The sequence below is a fragment of the Guillardia theta genome (genome assembly GCF_000315625.1).
Source record: "Guillardia theta CCMP2712 unplaced genomic scaffold GUITHscaffold_145, whole genome shotgun sequence".
NCBI lineage: Eukaryota > Cryptophyceae > Pyrenomonadales > Geminigeraceae > Guillardia > Guillardia theta.
The window spans coordinates 142,683-160,974 of NW_005434529.1; the positions used below are offsets into that span (position 1 = coordinate 142,683).

The 18,292-nt window shown below is 60.2% G+C and overlaps 5 protein-coding genes across 5 annotated transcripts in view; 2 read left to right on the plus strand and 3 right to left on the minus strand.

Moving 5' to 3' along the window:
* GUITHDRAFT_80522 (hypothetical protein) overlaps positions 1–1,985 on the minus strand; it is a gene marked incomplete at both ends in the record, with an annotated part of 4,270 nt that extends 2,285 nt beyond the window's left edge. The window contains one exon of the mRNA XM_005821391.1: positions 1,408–1,985. Within this exon, the coding sequence (XP_005821448.1) occupies positions 1,408–1,985 (578 nt within the window). The remainder of the gene's footprint in view (positions 1–1,407) is intronic.
* Positions 1,986–7,074: 5,089 nt separating this feature from the next.
* GUITHDRAFT_119392 (hypothetical protein) lies at positions 7,075–10,345 on the plus strand (the record flags this gene model as incomplete). Its single annotated transcript, XM_005821392.1, has 9 exons — positions 7,075–8,151; positions 8,198–9,073; positions 9,130–9,420; positions 9,465–9,539; positions 9,589–9,620; positions 9,664–9,840; positions 10,051–10,091; positions 10,143–10,198; positions 10,286–10,345. 9 exons carry the CDS (start codon positions 7,075–7,077, stop codon positions 10,343–10,345), a joined length of 2,685 nt encoding a protein of 894 aa, XP_005821449.1.
* A 220-nt stretch (positions 10,346–10,565) lies between these two features.
* GUITHDRAFT_119393 (hypothetical protein) lies at positions 10,566–10,820 on the minus strand (the record flags this gene model as incomplete). Its single annotated transcript, XM_005821393.1, has 2 exons — positions 10,566–10,658; positions 10,704–10,820. The coding sequence occupies 2 exons, from the start codon at positions 10,818–10,820 to the stop codon at positions 10,566–10,568; spliced, it is 210 nt and encodes a 69-aa protein (XP_005821450.1).
* Positions 10,821–12,145: 1,325 nt separating this feature from the next.
* GUITHDRAFT_155736 (hypothetical protein) lies at positions 12,146–14,287 on the plus strand. The gene is made up of 18 exons (XM_005821394.1): positions 12,146–12,218; positions 12,262–12,298; positions 12,348–12,383; positions 12,430–12,491; positions 12,546–12,617; positions 12,666–12,734; positions 12,787–12,886; positions 12,932–13,003; positions 13,050–13,102; positions 13,146–13,216; positions 13,266–13,302; positions 13,349–13,453; positions 13,533–13,612; positions 13,660–13,723; positions 13,770–13,850; positions 13,896–13,954; positions 13,998–14,052; positions 14,100–14,287. Exons 4-18 carry the CDS (start codon positions 12,441–12,443, stop codon positions 14,172–14,174), a joined length of 1,044 nt encoding a protein of 347 aa, XP_005821451.1. The 5' UTR covers positions 12,146–12,218; positions 12,262–12,298; positions 12,348–12,383; positions 12,430–12,440; the 3' UTR covers positions 14,175–14,287.
* A 1,086-nt stretch (positions 14,288–15,373) lies between these two features.
* GUITHDRAFT_80524 (hypothetical protein) lies at positions 15,374–15,955 on the minus strand (the record flags this gene model as incomplete). Its single annotated transcript, XM_005821395.1, has 1 exon — positions 15,374–15,955. A coding segment is annotated over one exon (582 nt), but the record flags the coding sequence as incomplete, so codon positions are not given.
* Positions 15,956–18,292: the final 2,337 nt, after the last annotated feature.

An 18,292-nucleotide genomic window follows, 5' to 3' on the forward strand; every position in this document is an offset into this window, starting at 1 on the left:
CCTCCACACCGCAGCATGCACGGGAGATCGTCCGAGAGCGTCGGAGGCGTTGGGGTCAGCCTTGGCGAGCAGCAGCGAGTGCGCGATCTCCAGCACTCCTTCCCTGGCCAGCATGTGCAGCAGACAAGCCCCGTCTCCTCCTCCGGCGTCAGCGTTTACCAGCTCCTTCACTCGCTCCTCCTCCTCCTCCTCCTCCAGAATCTCTGCGATAGCTTCCATGTCCTGTTTCTTCACCAGCTCCACAAACTCACTGACCTCGATGACTGATGATCGAAACAAGCTACCCTCCACTCCCTCCTCCTCCTGATGCTCGAAATGCTCGTGATGCTCCTCCTGTTCCCTCCTCCCATGCCTCTCCTCGCTCTCTTGCGCTTTCTCCTCCTCCCTTCTGCCTTCCCATCCCTTCGACCTCCCAGGGCCTCGCACGTGCCCCTCGGCTTCCTCTGCGACCGTTGACAGCGGCAGCTCCCCAGCAGCAAGCGAGTCAGGAGGGTGACGCATGTCAGGCGAGGAGCTCAGCCAGTCCTCCTCCTCCTCCTCCAGGCCTTCTGAGTCACCAGCAGCTGAATCCTCTGCTGGGGCCTCTGCTGGGGCCTCTTGTTGGGCGAGAGCCCCGCGAAGGCTCCCGAGGTTGGATCGGTACCAGCTCATGATGAGCGTCGACTCGTCGCGGGAGAATCCGCTGCCTGCTCCGTCGCCTCGCCGGATGGCCTGGAAGAGGCTGCGGGTCTTGACGGCGACGAGGGAGAGGAGGAGAGAAGCTCTGTGCGCAAGGTTGAGGCTGGGGAGCTGAAACCGAGGCAGCTGGAAGCCGAACAGCCTCCTCCCTCCCCCCCTCCGCCATCTCGTCAAGTTCTTCGCGTACTGGGAGCGGACGAGGGAGCGAGCGGAGCAGGCAGAGAGGAAGAGAGCAGCGTTCAGCCTGGCTCTCCCTTCCTCCCCCTCCCTCTCCTGTCGCTCTCGCCGCAGGGCCTCGCGAAACTCGTGGGTCCTGACCCTGACCCTGAACCCGCGGAACAGTCGTTGAATCCCCGTAGCTCGCTCAGCCAGCAGCGACTCGAAGTCCCTCCCGCCCCCCTCCTCCCCTCTCCTCCCCTTGCTCGCTGCCGCGCTCTCCTTCAGCTCCAGCTGCAGCTCTGCTGCTGGCCTTCTGCGCATCCCCCGCCTCCTGGGGACGCGCATGTGCCGGAAGCGAGTGAGGCTCGGGTCGTCTCCTTCAGCTCCAGCGCCCGGCTGATCCCCAGCGGCGTCAGGCGCAGCCCCTGCTCGGTCAGACACACAGCCCGGTCGTCCACTCCGAACTCCAGCAGAACTTCAGCTGTCGCCGTCACCTTCTCCTCCTCCCTCCTCCCCTCCGCTCGCCCTCTCAGCACTGCCAGCAGCAGCACGTGCAGCGCGTTCTCATACTTGAGGCTCAGCAGCAGCGCCAGCCCGGGCTCCTCCTCCAGCAGCTCTCGAGCTGTCGCAGCCTGCGCCTGCTCAGCTGCCGCATGCAGGGCCGAGTAGCCGTTGTGATCCACCACGTACGCGTCGGCCGCCAGCTCCAGCAGGAACCGAACTGCTTCCACGTTCCCCTTGCTCGCTGCCGTGTGCAGCACCGCCCGCCCGTCCCCGTCCCTCGCCTCGATGCTGGCGCCAGCCGCGACGAGGACGCGACAGACGTCGTAGCGTTCGAAGAGGAAGGCGACGTGCAGGGGAGTCTGGTAGTCCTCCATGAACCAGTTGCTCGACGCTCCCAGCCGCAGCAGCAGCTGCACGCACTCGAGTCGCCCGAGGGCGCAGGCGATGTGGAGGAGAGGGCATAGAAAGCCATTGGGGTTGACGCCGGGGAGGCGGAGGAAGAAGCGAGAAAGAGGCTGCGGGAGGTCGGAGGCAGCGATGGAGACGAGGCAGTTAGCGGAGCTTCGGACGTCATCGGTCAGGGCCAACGACTTGAGCAGCCGCTTCGTAGACCCCTCGAGCACTTCCCGCAGTAGCCTGCGCATGGCAGACCGTCAGACCATGTCCACCCTCCTCCCCCTGATCTTCCTTCTCATCATTCTCCTCTCTCCCCTCCTCCAATGCTCCTCCTGCTCCTGCTCCTGCTCCTGCTCCTGCTCCTGCTCCTGCTCCTGCTCCTGCTCCTGCTCCTGCCTTCCCCCCACTTCTTCCTCCTTTGCCCCTGCCTTCTCTCTTCCTGCCTTGCCTCCACTCCTCCTCCCTCCCTTTCCCCGCAATCAGCAGCACTCACCGTCGTGAGAACTCTGGCGATCGCTGGTACTTGAGGTTGTTCGCGTAGGCGGCACGTTCTGCCTCCAGGCAACTCTCTAACGTCGCCGCCTCCTCGGCTGCTCTCAGCGCCTCCCTCGCTTCCTCGAACTTCCTCGTCAACTTTGCGCGCACGTCCGCATCGTCTGCCTTGTGCCGCAGCTGCTGAGCCTTCGCCTCCGCCAGCTGATTCTTCAGCTGCTCGACTCGCTGCTTCCTCTCCTCCTGCTGCCTGCGGGCGAGGAACTGGAACTGAGCCTCGCGGAGGAGGTCGAGGACGAGGGAGCGCGTGTGGATCCTCGCGGTCTCGATGGGGCTCAGCTCGTCCAGGTTCAGCAGCGACGCATCCGCCCCAACGCCCAGCAGATGCTCGATGATGTTGGCAACCCCCAGCTCAGCCGCCAGGTGTAACGGCGTGTTGCCGTCGGCGTTGCGGACGTTGAGGTCGAGGAGGAGGTGGGGGCGGGAGGGCATGCGATAGTCGAGGCTCCACTTTCTCTCCTCCTCCTTGACGATCACTGCTACCGCGTTCTCGCAGAACTTCTCGACGGCAGGAGCCGACAGCCCCTTGTCCTCAGCCTCCTTCCTCGCCTTCGCCTCCGCGTCCTTGACCCGGTGCTCGAGGCTGTGGTGGAGGCGGTAGGTCTCAGAGCAGAGGAACTGGAGGAGGTCGAGGTCGAGGTTCAGGACGAGCAGGTGCAGGGCAGTGTTGCCCTCCCCATCCTGCAGGTTGCAGTCGCATCCTCGTCCCAGCAGGTACTTGACTGACTTCTGCGCTCCTCGCCTCGCCGCCGCATGCAGCAGCCCCTCCCCCCCCTCGCTCCTCACGTTGCAGTCCAGCCGTCGACCCACAGGAGGAGGTTCCAGCACGCGCTTGAGCTCGGAGATCTAGATGGATAGTGAGAGAGAGGAAGGCCGGCGAGCAGAAGTAAGAAGAGAGAAGGAGGAGGAGGAGGAGGTGGTGGTGGTGGTGGTGGGAATCACGGGACCTGATTCTCAGCTGCTGCACTCAAAAGTCTCTGCGTGTCAAGTTCCGTCCAGTCGAGGATGTCGAGAGGGCCGAGCTCGTCCTCCCAGTAGTCCGTGATAAGCTTGAGACCCATCTCCTGCTCTCACCCTCACTGTTTTCTCCTCCTGCTTCTCCTCCTCCTCCTGTCCCTTCCTCCTCGTCCTCCGTCTTTCTCCTCTCCTCCCTCTTCTTCCTCCTTCCCCCCCCTCCTCTCCATGCTCCCCCACCCTCCGACAAGCTCACCTGAGCGAGCATAGCGACCGTCTTCTTGTCCGGCTCTCGCTCCACGAAGGGGTTACATCGCCTGCTGATCAGCTGCTTGATCATCTTGAGCGCCTTCCCCTCCTCCACCGCCAGGCACAGGTGCATCGCGCTCTCGTGCCCCGTCTCTTCCTCCAGCGAGGGAGGAGGCGTGAGGACGTGCACGCTCTGGGGATCAAGCTCGCAGAGGAGGGTGACAGCGTCGAGGTTGCCGGAGAGGCAGGCGACGTGCATAACGGAGAGACCGGCGCTGTTCCGCTCTGCTCCTCCTCCTCCCACTCGCTTCCGGTGGTTGACCAGCATCTTCCTCAACGTCTCGTGCATGCCCATGGTTGCAGCAGCGACGTGAAGGCAAGTGTTACCTTGATCGTCACGAGCAAGCGGGTCTGCCTGCCTGTTCAATAGCATCTCCACTACCTCCTGCCTGCCATCATCATCAATTACAACCTCCTCCTCGTCCTCCTCGTCCTCCTCGTCCTCCTCATCATCATCATCAACTACAACCCCTCCTCCTCCTCCTCCTCCTCCTCATCGTCGTCGTCGTCGTCATCATCATCATCTCCATCATCATCATCATCATTTCATCGTCGTCGTCGTCAACGACGACGACGACGACGACGACGACGACGACGACGACGACAACAACCTCCTTATTCTCCTCGTCCTGATCATCATCTCCTTCTCCCTTCGAGCGGCTTCTTACCTCCCTGCGGCGATCGCGAGATGAAGAGGAGTCAGCATCCGGCTGCTCCTGCTGTCAACTTCGATTCCCAGCGGCAGGATAGCGCGCAGGAGCGGGAGGAAGTTGTTGTAGGCGGCGATGTGGAGCATGGAGAACCCCTCCTCGTCCCTCACCCTGTCGAGGACCCTCCGCTTCTGATCCTTCAACCCCTATGACAATGTGACATGACCACACGCGCTCTCCTCTCCCTGCTGCTGCTGCTGCTGCTGCTGCTGCTGCTGCTGCTGCTGCTGCTGCTGCTGCTGCTGCTGCTGCTGCTGCTGCTGCTGCTGCTGCTGCTGCTGCTGCTGCTGCTGCTGCTGCTGCTGCTGCTGCTGCTGCTGCTGCTGCTGCTGCTGCTGCTGCTGCTGCTGCTGCTGCTGCTGCTGCTGCTGCTGCTCTCTTTCCATCCTTCCATCTCTCTCCACCCCACCCACCCGTCCCTCCCTCCCTCCCTCTCCCTCCCTCCTTTCTCCCACCGCCTCGCTTGCTTCTGTTTGTTCTGTTCATCCACTCACAGCCTGCTCCTCTCTCCTCTCCTCTCCTCTCACTCGCTCCCTCCTATCTATCACCTGCAGGATCTTCATGACGTATGCCATGTCGCCGATCTTGACGGCTACGATCAGATCTCTCGCTGCCTCGTCCGAGGATGTCGCTGGTCGTCCCTTCTGCCCGGTGCTGAGGAACTGAACTGAAAGCGCGACAATCATGAGGAAAGGCAAGGGATGACGTCAAGAACTCTCCTCTCCTCTCCCCTCCCTCCTCTCCTCTCCTCTCCTCTCCTCTCCCTCCTCTCCTCTCCTCTCCTCTCCTCTCCTCTCCTCTCCTCTCCCCTCCTCTCCTCTCCTCTCCTCTCCTCTCCTCCCTCCTCCCTCTCCTCACTTGTCTCTGGCCACAGGCGATCCGCATGTTGAGCGGCGAGTTCACCAGCCGTGGCGCCTGCACATGCATCAGGAGCGGAGGGAGCGACAGGCCCAACCGTCGAAATCTTGCACGTCAATGCTGCATCCTCGCTCCATGAAGAGCTCCACCAGCTCAGCTGCCCTGGGCGCATCGTGGAACTTCGAGCGACAGGTCAGAGGGAGGAGAGGAGAAGCAGGAAGGGAGGAAGAAGAGAAGCAAGGGAGGGATGGAGAAGAAGAGCAAGGGAGAGGAGCAGCAAGGGGGGAGGGAGAGGAGCAGCAAGGGGGGAGGGAGAGGAGGAGCAAGGGGGGAGGAGGGTCACCACGGAGAGGTGGAGGGCGGTTTCGTTCCTGATGGTGCGCTGGTGGACGTAGAGGGAGGAGACGTCGAGGATGATGCGGCAGATGTCCAGAAAGCCTCCCTTCACCGCCAGCAGCAGCGGCGGGAAGCCCTTGCGGTCCACGTGCAGCAGGTCGGTATGCATGATGCTCACTTCCAGCAGGAACTCCACCAGGCTCGTGCGCCCCTGCTGGCAGGCGGCGTGCATGGGCATCTGACCCTGTAGGTCTGACTTGAGGCTGGTTGCTCCAGCCTCTATGAGCTCTGCCGCACACCTCCTCCCAACCTCCTCCCCTCCTCTCGCGTACGCACAGAGGTGGAGGCTCGTGCGGCCACTCGCGTCAGCAGCGTCGATGCCTTCCCCCACTACCTCTCTCAGCCCTGCGTCCTTGGGAAAGCTCTCGAGCAGCTTCTGCGCGATCCCGAGGTACCTCTGAAGGGCTTCGACGTCGCCAGCCATGGTGACGCGGTGGAGAATGCCCTGCCTGCTCTCGTCCTGGAGCTGTCAAGGAGCATCATAACTCGGTGGAGGTACGTCAGCACAGAACCTTGAGGGAGTCCAAGAAGAGAGAAGGAAAGTCTTCAAGGATGATGAGGACTCGATCGAGGTCTCCGGTGTGGAAGCAAGCCCTGAGCTCCTCTCTCTTCTCTCTTTCCATCACTCCTGACTGTTCCAGGCGGTTGTACTTGCCTCCCCTCCTCCTCCTCCCCTCCTCCTCCTCCTCCCCTCCTCCCTCCTCCTCCTCCTCCGCTCATGCCATCAACGCAAGGCTCTTGCTTGACTACCTCCATCAAACTCCCGTCACTCTCTCAGTCAAACTTCATCCCGGGCCCGCCCGGCTCAGTGGGTACCCCTACCCCTACCTGTAGCCCTGCTGTACTGCTGCAGGGACCCCTGCTGTAGCTATCGGATCAGTGAGGGGAGGAGGGGCAGGACCTACAAAGCTTGTTGGTTCAAACTTGTTGAGAGAAATGGAGGGAGAGGGGGAGAGAGAGGAGAGGAGAGGAGAGGAGAGGAGAGGAGAGGAGAGGAGAGGAGGAGGAGAGGAGAGGAGAGGAGAGGGGAGGGGAGGACAGGACAGGACAGGACAGGACAGGACAGGACAGGACAGGACAGGACAGGAGAGAGAAAAAGGAGGAAGAAGAGGACAGGACAGGGCAGGAGAGGAGACGAGACGAGACGAAAGGAGGGGAGGGGAGGGGAGGAGAGGAGAGGAGAGGAGAGGAGAGGAGAGAGGGGAGGTGAGGATAGGGGAGGAAAGGGGAGGGGAGGGGAGGGGAGGCGAGGAGAGAGGAGGAGAGGAGAGGTGAGGCGAGGGTAGGGTAGGGTAGGGGAGGAGAGGAGAGGAGAGTTCTCGACAAGGCATAGTGAATGAGCACAGCCATGTTGATTGATGGAGGCAACAGTGCATGAGGTTGAGGGGGTTCAGAAGTCTTGCAACTTCATCTGGCAAGACAATCGCTGAACGGTCTTGTTCAAGTTCACGAGCTAACAATTCAATGTTTGATAGATGAGATGACAGGAAGGGAGCAAGCGATCCAATTCGATCGATTGCCGTCCAACTATTCTCTCGACAGCCTCGAAACGAATGAGATGCATCGCAGGCACATCACCTTCGATGACGATGACATGCAGCAAGGTCTGCAGCAGCAGCTGGACGCTCTGCACGAGAGGCTCGTCGCAGCTCATCGTTCGAGGGATGAGCATGAAACATGCGCGCGGCTGCAGCAGGGCGTGAGAGTTTTGACTTGGCAGGTGGCTCAGAGCATGAAGGCGTTGGATCGCTTCCTGTGCTGCTACACGGAGAGCCTCCTGCTTGACCCGGACCCTGAGCGTCTGACCGTCTTCGAGACCCTCGTTGACGACATCGAGCTTGCTCACGCCGCCATCCTACGACACCTCCAACTTCCCCGCGATGCACCCGCTTCGCTCCCTCCTGCCGCTCTTGGAGAGGAGAACGATGTGACAGACGAGGAGACGACCGGGAGCTCGGGGAGCTTGCTTGCTGCTCAGTTTGCTCTCAAAGTCGCCGAGGAGCGGCAAGAAGCCCTCGCGAGGCGATGTCGTCAGCTACAGGCGAAGCTCGAGGAGAGTGAGGAGCAGCGGCAGCGTCTAGCTGGCGCCGTGGTGGACCTGGGAAGAGACGTGACGTGGAAGCGAGAGCAGACGCCGTCGTATGCCAACCGGAAACCTGCTGGCATGGAGACGAAGAGAAGCAAGAAAGAGATGAAGAGAGACGCTATGGCTCCGATGAGCGATGATGTGCCGATGGAGCTTGCTGGTGCACGGCAGCGCATTTCATACCTCGAACAAGAGAACGCAAAGCTCAACTTCCTCTACAAGAGCTCCCTCCAGCAGCTACAAACGATGATACGACAAAAGCAGGACAAGACTCGTGGTGTTTCCTCTACCTCCGAGTTGGAGAAGCTGCTCCACAAGCGCGAGCTCGAGATAGAATGGCTGAACGAGGAGCTCAAGGTGGCGGCGAGCAGAGCTGCTCCTCTCCCCCCCGACCTGCAGGTCGCCCACTCCTTCACCTGCAGACTGTACGACGACCTGCGACTCGCTTGCCATGACCTTGACAACCTCCTCCGAGACTTGAAGGAGAGCGAGTCCTCGTACAACCCCCGAGTGATGGCCATGGCTCAAGACCTTCAGCGCTTGAAGCAGGTCCTCCACGATCTTGACCTCCTCCTCGCTGACGCCTCGCTTGCAGGAGAACAGCTTGCTGCGCTACCGGAATGAAGAGCTGGGGCTTCAGCTGGACCTCCGCTCTTTCAGCGCCTCGAGCTCCCAGCTCGACAAGGTCACCTTGCTCACCAAGAGGGTGATGAAGAGATCGCACCGCAAGCTGCTGGGCTTCTGCTGGTCTCTCTGGGTCTTCAAGGGCCGGGCACGAAGAGACACCTTCACGAGGATCGAGGAGAGTCTGCAGCCCTACCTGCTGGAGGCGTGCAGCCTCAAGAATCACCGGCAGCTCGAGCATGACCTCATGGATCGCGTCTCCGCTGCTGCCGCCCGAGTCCTCTCCTCCCTCGCTGACAAGGTTGAGGCCGTGCGGGAGGCTCGGGCAGCCCTAGGTGACGTCACGGGGATGATGGTGGAGATGACGGAGAGGCAGCGAGCGGCGAGGAGGGAAGAGGACGCGGCTAGCGACAAGGAGGCTCGCCTCCTCCTCGAGCTCCGCGCCGAGGGACTTGGAGGAGACGAGGGCTCTCGCTCTGCAGAGGTCACTTCTTCCAACACGATGTTTCGGTTCCTGCAGGAGGTGTACAGCATCCTCCGAGAAGCTCTCATCGACGGGCAGACGCGCGGGGAGCTGATAGATGCTCTCAAGAGGATGAGCATCAGTCAGTCGCCTGGAGGGCTTGAGGTGACTGCGAGGGCCAAGGAGGAGTGGTTCACTACCCTGTTCTCGCTGCGAGACTCGCTGGTGCTGTTCCTCGAGAGGGAAGCGAGACGGGAAGGGCCGGGCAGGCAATCCAGGCAGACGCTGGTCGATGCGGCTACACAGGTTGAGGAATCGCAGACGAGCTCGAAACCAGCGACTCCGACGAGGCCGCAGACGAAGACGAAGAGGGAGGGGAAGGAGGTGATAGCCTCCCCGGCAAGCGAGGGGCGGGGCTGCCGAGCGATGTGATGAAGCAGAAGCTGTCGGAGATGGACCTGCTGGTGAAGATGCTGCGAGCCGAGCTCCGCTCCAAGAACGAGGAGCTGAAGCGACTCCATGACAGCTCAGCTAGAGCTAGAGACAAGGAGGCTCATCTCACGACCGTTCAAGATGCCTGCCAGCATGTCGCCGCCCAGCTTGTTGCCGAGCTCGTTGACTTTGCTGAAGCTGCTGGGGCGATGCTGGAAGCGCAAGAGGAGACGATCGGAAGCGTCCACCACCATCTGCGGGAGTTGAGATCCACCAGCACGAAGATCTACCGGCTGGAGGTGAAGATGAGGAGGAGGAGTTGACTCGCTTACCCTCCGACTAGGCCCGAGTTGGAGATCAGGAGGGGCAGATCGAAAGCAAGGACAGGAGGGTGAAGGAGCTCAACCTGAGGTTGCAGGTGAGCCTTGTAACCTGATGGAGGGAGCGAGAGGCCTGAAGCTGAGCAGGAAGCGTGCGAGTCTTCGATAGCAGCGCTGAGGTGAGCGAGGAGAGGGAGGAGGGGAGGCTGACGAGGGGGGAAGGAAGGGGAATCGGATGGTGGAGGTGAAGGACAAGGAGATCGAAGAGCTTCGAGTCATCGTCTCCGACCAGCAGCTCCGCATCGACAGTCTGGAGCGAGAGGTCCACCACCAGGTCAAGCTCGCGGCCGAGGGCAGGAGATCACATGGGCCAGGAGACTCGTCCTGGCGCTCTGATAGGTCTGCTCCTTGCTTCCTCTTCCTCCTCCTTCCTCTCCTCCTCCTCCCGACGTCTGGATGACCTCCAGTCAGAGAGCCCTCGCGCGTGAAGCCTGGCGCCAACGAGGACGAAGCCAAGGAAGGGATGGACCATGACGGCATGTCGACGAGCAGCTCTGACAGCTTCAGGCGAGCAGGAGGACAGGAGGGACGATGCTGATCCTCCAGCAGGTCCCCCAACAGATCTTCTTCGCGGGATCTCAGCATGTCGGGTAAGAGCTCGCGCATGCCGACGTGAGAGAAGTACAAGTGAGCCGCTGCAGGGCTCGTCCCCTCCGTGCGGGAGAAGGCTCTTCGTGCCAAGTGCGAGTACCTCGAGGTAGCAGAGAGCTCCAGTCGCCTCCTGCTCCTGCTCCTGCTCCTGCTCCTGCTACTCGTGTTTCTCCTCCTCCTGACAGTTGTGCAGGGAAAGGTCACGATGCTGAGCTCGCAGCTCAAGAGTCACTTGCAGGAGAGCCGTGCGTAAAGATTTTATAGGAGAGAGAGAGAGAGAAGATGAACGAATACTAGAAGATTACTTGGAGCACATTGGGCATCTGATCGAGCGGTCAGAGAGGCGCAGGGAGGAAGTTGAGAGAGGACGGTGGGAGGGGATCGGACGAGCAGCGAAGAGGAGGGAGTAAGAGGAGGGAGTAAGAGGAGGGAGTAAGAGGAGGGAGTTAGGTGAGGAGCTGATTTAGTCACACTCACTCGAGATCGACCCCGTCCTGTCCCCTGGCCTTCTTGTTCGATCCCATGCTCCACAGCCCCTGAGCCTTGGGAATCAACAGCCTCGGCTCCTGCAGCATGTCAGCTCCTCCTCCTCCCTCAGCTTGAACCCTTACGGGATCTCCCGGGATGGCTGGATGGACTCTACCAGCATGTGCGGCCCAGTTGGTCATGGGCGACATGAGGTAACTCTCGTAGCTCAGAATCTGCGAGGCTACATCAGTCCTGGCCATGGTCCCCTCTTCGGCCTTTTCTCTCTTCCCTGCTCGCCCCTTGTACTGCTAGAATTGCTGACGCACATGCTATTCAAGAAACTTGTTGTCTTCAAGATTTTGTGATAAACAAAAACTCTTGAGAATCCTTCCCGCCGTACGGCTCACTTGAGTAAAATGTCTCTTTCCTCGACGATTCCATTCCTCGATCCTCATTCATGTTTCATGACCTCGTGCTCCCTAGATCGCATTCGCTACATTGCATCACTTGACCTTGTTGTTCGCTATCACTCTCATCTTCTCGTGATCCTCAAGTCGTGAAAACACTCCTTCCCTCTCCCCCTCTCCCTCTCCCTCTCCTCTTCCCCTCTATCCCCTCCCTGTCTCCCTGTCTCCCTGTCTCCCTCTCCCACCCTCTCCCTCTCTTCCTCTCTTCTTCTCCCCATACTCGTTCTGCTCATCCCCTCCTCTTCTCTCCCTCCTCCTCTTCCTCCTCCTCACCTCAAACGCCATGGCCGTCCCCGAAATAGCGATCACTGCAAGGATCTCCGTCAGATAGACCTGGATTAAAAAAAATAGGGGATGAGGGCCAGGGCGATTATAGGTATGTGCGGGGATGTGGTCCCTGAGCTGAAGAGGCGCGGGCGACGATGGAGCGATGGCGACAAGCGGTAAGAGGAGAAGAGAGGAGGAGAAGAAGAGAGGAGGAGAAGAGAAGGAGATGAGATGAAGGGGATGAGATGAGAGGACGGAAGGAGAGAAGATAGGATGAGAATATGACCAAGAGAAGCGAAGGGATAGAGAGGAAACGAGGAGAGAAGTAATGAAAGCGTGAGAACAAGCGAAGACAGAGGGAGGGATGCTTCTAAGTTACAAGAACACAACACTAGAAATTTCTTGCCTTCATGTTATCTCGTTGTTTTTCGTGTAAGAGAAGGGGGCATACCAAAGAGATCACATCAGAAACCCAGACAAGGCTAAAAAGGATACACGCAAATAATCAAACCCTTAAAGTAAACAAGAGATGTCAATAAGAGACAGAAACAAGAGAAGGAGATGACATGAGTCGAGATGCGAGGGGAGGAGAGCAGGGGGGAGAAGAGGTAAGCCAAGAATGAAAGCAGATGAGGAGGGAAGCGAAGAAGTGGGACAAGAGGAATCGCGACAAGTTAAGGTTTGAAAGCAGCATGGCTCAACCAAGAGAGTAGTATATGTGAATCGATCAAGATGGGTAGCTTGATCACTCAGCAGCATGAGGGGGGCAGATGCAGTAGGACTGACATTAACCACATGCCATGAAGGGTCAAAGATGGTTTGACCTTGACTCACGTCTTGTTTCAGGCCGCTTGTCTCGTCGTACTTACCGTCTGCCTGTACGGCTTCGGGCGGAGTGGGAGGAGGGAGAACGTATTGCTGCAGGTAACGTGACGATTCTTAAAAGTTCTTTGAGGGCTTCAAGCAGGATCGGTTTCCTTTACTGCGATCTCACGACAGCCTCGGTATGCCCTCCTCCTCCTTCATCGCCATGAGGCTAAGTCTCGTTTCCAGGTCGTCGGAGTATGCTGGCTCAGACAATCATCCAAGGTTGGGTCTTGGTGACTCCTGGTCTGACCCTGACGATGGCGAGCAGTTCCGTCTTGCATGAACCCGCCGTGTCTAAGTGCCGCCGATGCCACCCCGCACAGACTTCAGGTGCGTCAGTTGGTGCGGTCCCGCCTCGTGACCTGGGGGCTGAAATGGCGGCAGAACATCTTGCAAGGGCTGCAAGACTTCGAGGAGAAGCTCAAGGATTTCAGCGGAAACTCCAACGACTGGAAGGTTTTGACCCGACGGTTACAAAGATGTGAAGCTGAAGGACTTGAACAGGAGAAGATGATGGACGCTGAGAAGCGCGAGCGAGTGAAGCTGGGTGACGTGCAGGCCAAGTCAGACGAGGTGGAGATCGCTTCGGCTCCATGGCTTCTTCTCGTCTGATGGCCCCCACCAGGTCTGGCAGGAGGAAGGAAACGTCATCAACTTCTTGAAGACTCCTGGCCCCGCGGGTCCTCGTGGCAGCCCCGGCAGCCCTGGACGTCCCGGGCAGAACGGTGAGGGTCGCGTCTTCTTGTGTCTCGTGTGATGGGGATGAGCAGGATTCGTTGGTCTGCGAGGTAGCAGAGGGCCCGAAGGGAAGGACGGACTGGACGGAGAGCCAGGCATTCCAGGTATCCTCCAGCTGTTGACCTACTGGGGATTTTGACATGGAACAAGGTCCTCCTGGTCCCCCTGGAGCCTCTGGAGCTGCAGGCCCACCTGGCATGGAGGTGAGACTAGCGCGCCGCTCGAGAGTCTCGTGAGCCTCTGCAGGGTCCCATGGGGATCGAGGGAGCCGTAGGACTGAGAGGGCCGGAGGGGTCGCCAGGGGCCATGGGAGCACGGTAGGGCTGCAGGAGAAACTCGTGGCTGTGGTTGACGCGCACATGGCAGCGGAGACAAGGGCGAGACTGGCGACGCAGGACTTTCGGTAAGACTGGAGAGCTCTCAGTCGTTCCATCTCACCTTCTCCTCAGGGCCCGATGGGTCTGACAGTCGTCGGCGAACGAGGCCCCATCGGTCCCATGGGACACGCGGGCCCAACGGGCCCACCGGGACCAGCGGGACCGGAAGGAGCTCAAGTAAGAGAGGGAGAAGAGGGGGAGGAGAGAGAAGGGATGGGCTGGGGGAGGAAAGAGGAAGGAACTGAACTGCTTGCAGGGGCTGGAAGGACATGTTGGGCTCCAAGGCGAGCGCGGCGCCAGCGTGGGATGGTGGTACCATGGGGCGGAAGGCGCCAAGTGAGGCTTTCGGCCGCTGGTGGGCTGGTGCTGAAGTCTGAGTGCAGGGGTAGAGGAGGATCAGAGAGCAAGAAGTCAGACAAGTCGAAGTCAGAGGGCGAGAAGCTCGCGGTTCTCTTCCCCTCTCTCCTGCTCCTCTCCTGATGACTTTGTGAAGGGATGCGGCAAGGGCGGCTGCTGCGGACCTTCAGGACAAGACCACATAGGGAACAGCGGCTTCTTCCTCGGCTGCAACACTGTGAGTTGCCCTCCTTCCTCTCCCTCCTCCTCATCCTGTTCCCAGCTCGAGGCCGGCTCGACCATCGAGATCTACACGGACAAGTTTCCCGTCAAGGGCAACAGGTGGGCGCGAGGAGGCGGTGCAAGCTAGTGACGTCATGAGCAGCCAGAAGTCGAGGCAGCTGAGCAAGCTCAAGCAGCAGAAGCTCAAGCAGCAGCAGGTGACGATGCTTGCTGCCTGTGCCTGCTCCCAGTGACGTCGTAGCAGCTGCAGCATGTAGCAGCGCTTCCGGGCCAACAGAAGAGGCTGAGGCGTGGCGCGAGACATGGCGAGCTACACTGAGCGACATGGAGGGAGGAGCAGGAGACCCTCTGAGCTTGTTGTATATAGAGGCATGATAGAGAAGTAGGTGACCGGAGACAAGTTGGTTCTTGACTGAACTACGTTGAGCACAATCGAGGCTCTCCTCCTCCTCCTCCTCCTCCTCCTCCTCCTCTCCTCCCTCACCTGTTCCTCGCCTGCCCTGCCTGTGTCGAGTTGCCCTTCCCCGCCGCGTCGTCGCCCCACAGCGACGGCACTCCGACCGACCATGGCGGCGAGTAGGCGGTGGGGATGGCAGTGAAGGACCCGATGATCTCGCTCAGCTGCACTTTGAGCGCCTGCTGCCTCGCCCAGCTCGCCGTCTTGACCGCCGCCTGAGCGAAGGCGTCGGAGGCTGAGGCAGGGCCGCTGGAGAAGTGACGCTGGACGAAGGCGATGCCCTCCGTCAGGTCGACCGCGTTGCCGACCCGGATCAGCTCGGGGATGCTCTCGACCGAGTCCAGCTCGATGGGCCCGCTGAGCGTCGGCTCGATGCGGTAGTAGCGCTTGTCCGGGTGGAAGCCCTTGGACGGGGCGTTGAGCATGTAGCGGAGGAGAAGCTCCGACGACAGCGAGTCTCCGTCGAGCATCAGGTCGAAGATGTAGGGGACCCAGTCCTTGATACCCCAGTCCAGGTCCTGCTCCTCCGCCTCGTGGATCGCGATAGGGAAGTTCCCGGCCCCGACCGACAGCACCACCACGTTCTCAGGCGTCACCCGCGGGAAGTGCGCGCAGGCCTTGCTGACGGCGAGCATGCTCGGGTTGTTGGCGAACATGGCGCCGTCCACGTAGCCCTTGTGCGAGGGGAAGTAGGTGGGAGCAGCTGAGGTTCTGAGGGCCGCGTCCCAGGCGTACAAGTTGAGATCGGGCTCGATCACTCCGTCGAGTCTGGGGATGTTGGAGAACACGGCTGGGCGCCACCCGCCGTTCATGTTGATGAAGGCGCCCATGTTGCCTGTCTTGCCATCGAGCTTGAAGGAGGTGACAACCACGTGCTTCTTGAGGTCCCGCAGCGTCCTGTCCTCCCCGAGGTAGGTGCGGCAGAGGTCTTCCCGTCCCTTGGGGCTGTACTTGGCCTTGAGCGGGTTGTAGATCCTCCAGGGGTCCTTGGCGAAGATGAGAGGACACGCGTACTCGTAGATCTTCTGGCACTCCTCCGGCGTGTAGCCCACGGCGAGCATGAGGGCGATGAGACCGCCGGTCGACGTGCCGGCCAGCAGGTCGACGTTGTCGAGGAAGGTCGGGACAGCCTTGAGGAGCCTGGCGAGGATGACAGCAGACAAAATGCCGCGCACGCCCCCCCCGTCTAGCGAGAGGATCCTGAACTCAGGGAGCGAGCAGTCGGGGGAGGTCCAGGGGGAGCGGGGGGGCCCGGTGGACGCGTACTTGATGAAGGGAATGACGGGAGGAGGTGCGTTGGCGGTCAGGACCGGATCCTCCTGCTCAAAGAGCTCCGGGTCCTTGGCGATCCAAACCTCATCCTTGAGGGCCTCGTCGGGCAGCCACAGCACCTGCTTCAACCACACGTTCCCTCCGTCCTCCGTCACGTTCTCCTGCTCTCCCCTCCGCCCTGCGCTCGCGTTCACCAGCCTCTCCCCCTGCTGCCTTCGTGTTGGGTCAGCAACGGAGGGAGAGGGCCCTTGCGGGACGCCCTCCTGCCGCCTTGCCTTCTCCTCCTCCCCCTGTTCTGCCTTGCCTTGGCTGGCGTTGACAGCAGCCTGTCTGCCAGGAGTTCGCAGGAGCTGCGAGGAGATGTCGTACATGTCCTGGTTCTTCCAGGTCTGAGGTTGTACATCTTTCTCCTTCCATATCGCTGTCATGTTGTTCCCCTCCCGATCGCAGTACTCGATCACCAGGAGCTTGTTGGAGCCGAACGCTGGATCTCCCAGCAGCTGGTTCAGATCGAAGGGGAGGGACAGGAAGCCGCTGAGCGTCTTGCCATCGTTCTGCTCCCGCGGGACCAGCCGCAGGGCTCCCAGCACCTTTCCTGTCACGTCCTTGCCCACCTTGGCTGGATCGTCGGAGTTCCAGAGGTTCGACCAGAGTTGGTCCATGCTCGTCCGGTTCTTGGGGGTCGACTCAGCCCTGCCTTCTCCAGCTGGTCCTCTCCTCTTCGACTCCTGCCGACCCGACAACTTCTCCAGGTCTTTCTCGCTGCCGTACCAAGCGTGCTTGATCTCCGCAACTCCGTCCAGGTACCTCTCCTTGGGCAACTTGTCTTCTCCCTCTTCCTTCTTCAGCACTCTCTGAGTCTGCTCTTCCTTCTGCTGCCCCCGCGTACTCGCTCCTCCTCCTCCTCCTCTCTTCTCTCCCGCGTCTCCCCTGAACACATTGAAGCTGCTCAAAAACGACCCCACGGCTTGCGCGAGTCGTTGCCGCTTGGACGCAGGTGTCGGTTCCTCTTCGATTCTGATCAGCGTCTTGGTCCCCAACCTCTCCACCGACACGCTGGGAATCGACGGGCGTCCGCCGGCTCGAGAGCTGCTGTTCATCCCCTGCTGCGTCCCAGCAGCCCTGAGGCTGAAGGTCTTGGTCTTGGTGCCGTTGTCTATCCCGAGGGACGCTGCCTTCTTCTCGAGGTTCGAGACTTTGATGGCTGAGAACGCAAGCTCCCGACGCGCCTCCTCCAGCTCCTGCGCGATCACATCCTGCAGCTTCGACTCTATCCTGCTCACTTCCTCAAGGTCCTGCGCCCGCTGCGTGGACCGCAGCAGCTCCGTCAGGTCCTCCGTCACGTTGAGCACGGCTGACTGCAGCTGGTAGATGGCGTTGGCCAGGTCCGGCTCCTGAGGTTGAGACAGCAAGTCGCGCAGCTGGTCAAGCCTCACCCCGACCTGATCCACCATCCGCCACAATTCCAGCTGACCGTCGCTGGATGTCGACAGGCCCTCGGGCTGCTGGGGTCCTGCTGGGGTCGGAGGGTCGCTGGCAGAGCCCCCAGTTCGATTCCTGGCGTCTTGCAGCTTCTCTTGCATGTCTGTGAAGGGAGGGAAGCCGAAGGGGATGGAGGGAAAGGTGCTCTGACTGTCCTGCTGGAGCTTCGAGAACGTCTCGTTGGGGATGGGGAAGGACTCGTTGGCTACGAGCTTCTCCCGGTTGATGTACGGCGATGAGTTCAGCACGGTAGACGGGAGCTTGCTCAGCAGGACGTCCCATGCGCTGGACTGGGAGGAGGAGGAGGTTGAATTCTGCTGTCCGTCTGTTGGGTCGCTGCTAGAGCTCAGAAGTAGCGCGGCGCTCTGCCTCCTCGCATGCCAGCGGCTGATCCTGACGATCCTTTGTTGTCGTGACCTCCAGCATGTGCGAGCGTCACCGCAGGGACCAGGTCGCAAGGGCAGGGAGGGGAGGAGGGAGGAAGCAAACTGCCAGCCGCAGCTGACGAGGAGCAGAGAAGTCAAGGGGGGACAGCGGAGCCTCATGGGTGTGAGACTGCAAGGGAAGGAGCAAGGACTCTACGAGATCATCCCTGTTCACAAGTATCAATCGACATGATCGCATGATTTCTTCTGGTCCATCGTTCCCTCCCTTGTTCTTCTTGCTCTTGCTCTTGCTCTTGCTCTTGCTCTGCCTCTACTCCTCTAACAATCGACTCTGAGTTGGGTAGAACATGTCCTGAGGTCTCTCCAATGGGTATGGTGATGGTGATGGTGGTGATAGTGAGAGCAAGTTCGAGTTGGAGGGTAGTCGAACAAGTGTCGAGGGCGAGCAGCATAGGAAGCAGCAGGCGAGGTGAGAAGAAATGGAAGTAGGTGAGAGACACGGAGGAAGGAAACAGCCAAAGGGACGAAAGGTGAAGAAGACAGTAGAAGAAGACAGGAAGACTGTCTCCCTCGAAAGAAGGATAAGAAAGGGGAAATAGAGGTGGGTGAGAGGAGATTATAGAGTGTGCATGCGAGGGCATGTAGAACAAGGTTGGAGGGGTCGTGGGGGGAAGAGAGAAGGAGGGAAGGAGAAAGAAGAGGATCAGCATAAGATAATGAAGAAGGAGAAGGGCATGGAGGAGGTGGAGGAGTAGGAGAGAGGAGAGAGGAGGAGGAGAGAGGAGGAGGAGGAGAGGAGGAGGAGGAGGAGGAGAGAGGAGGAGGAGGAGGAGAGAGGAG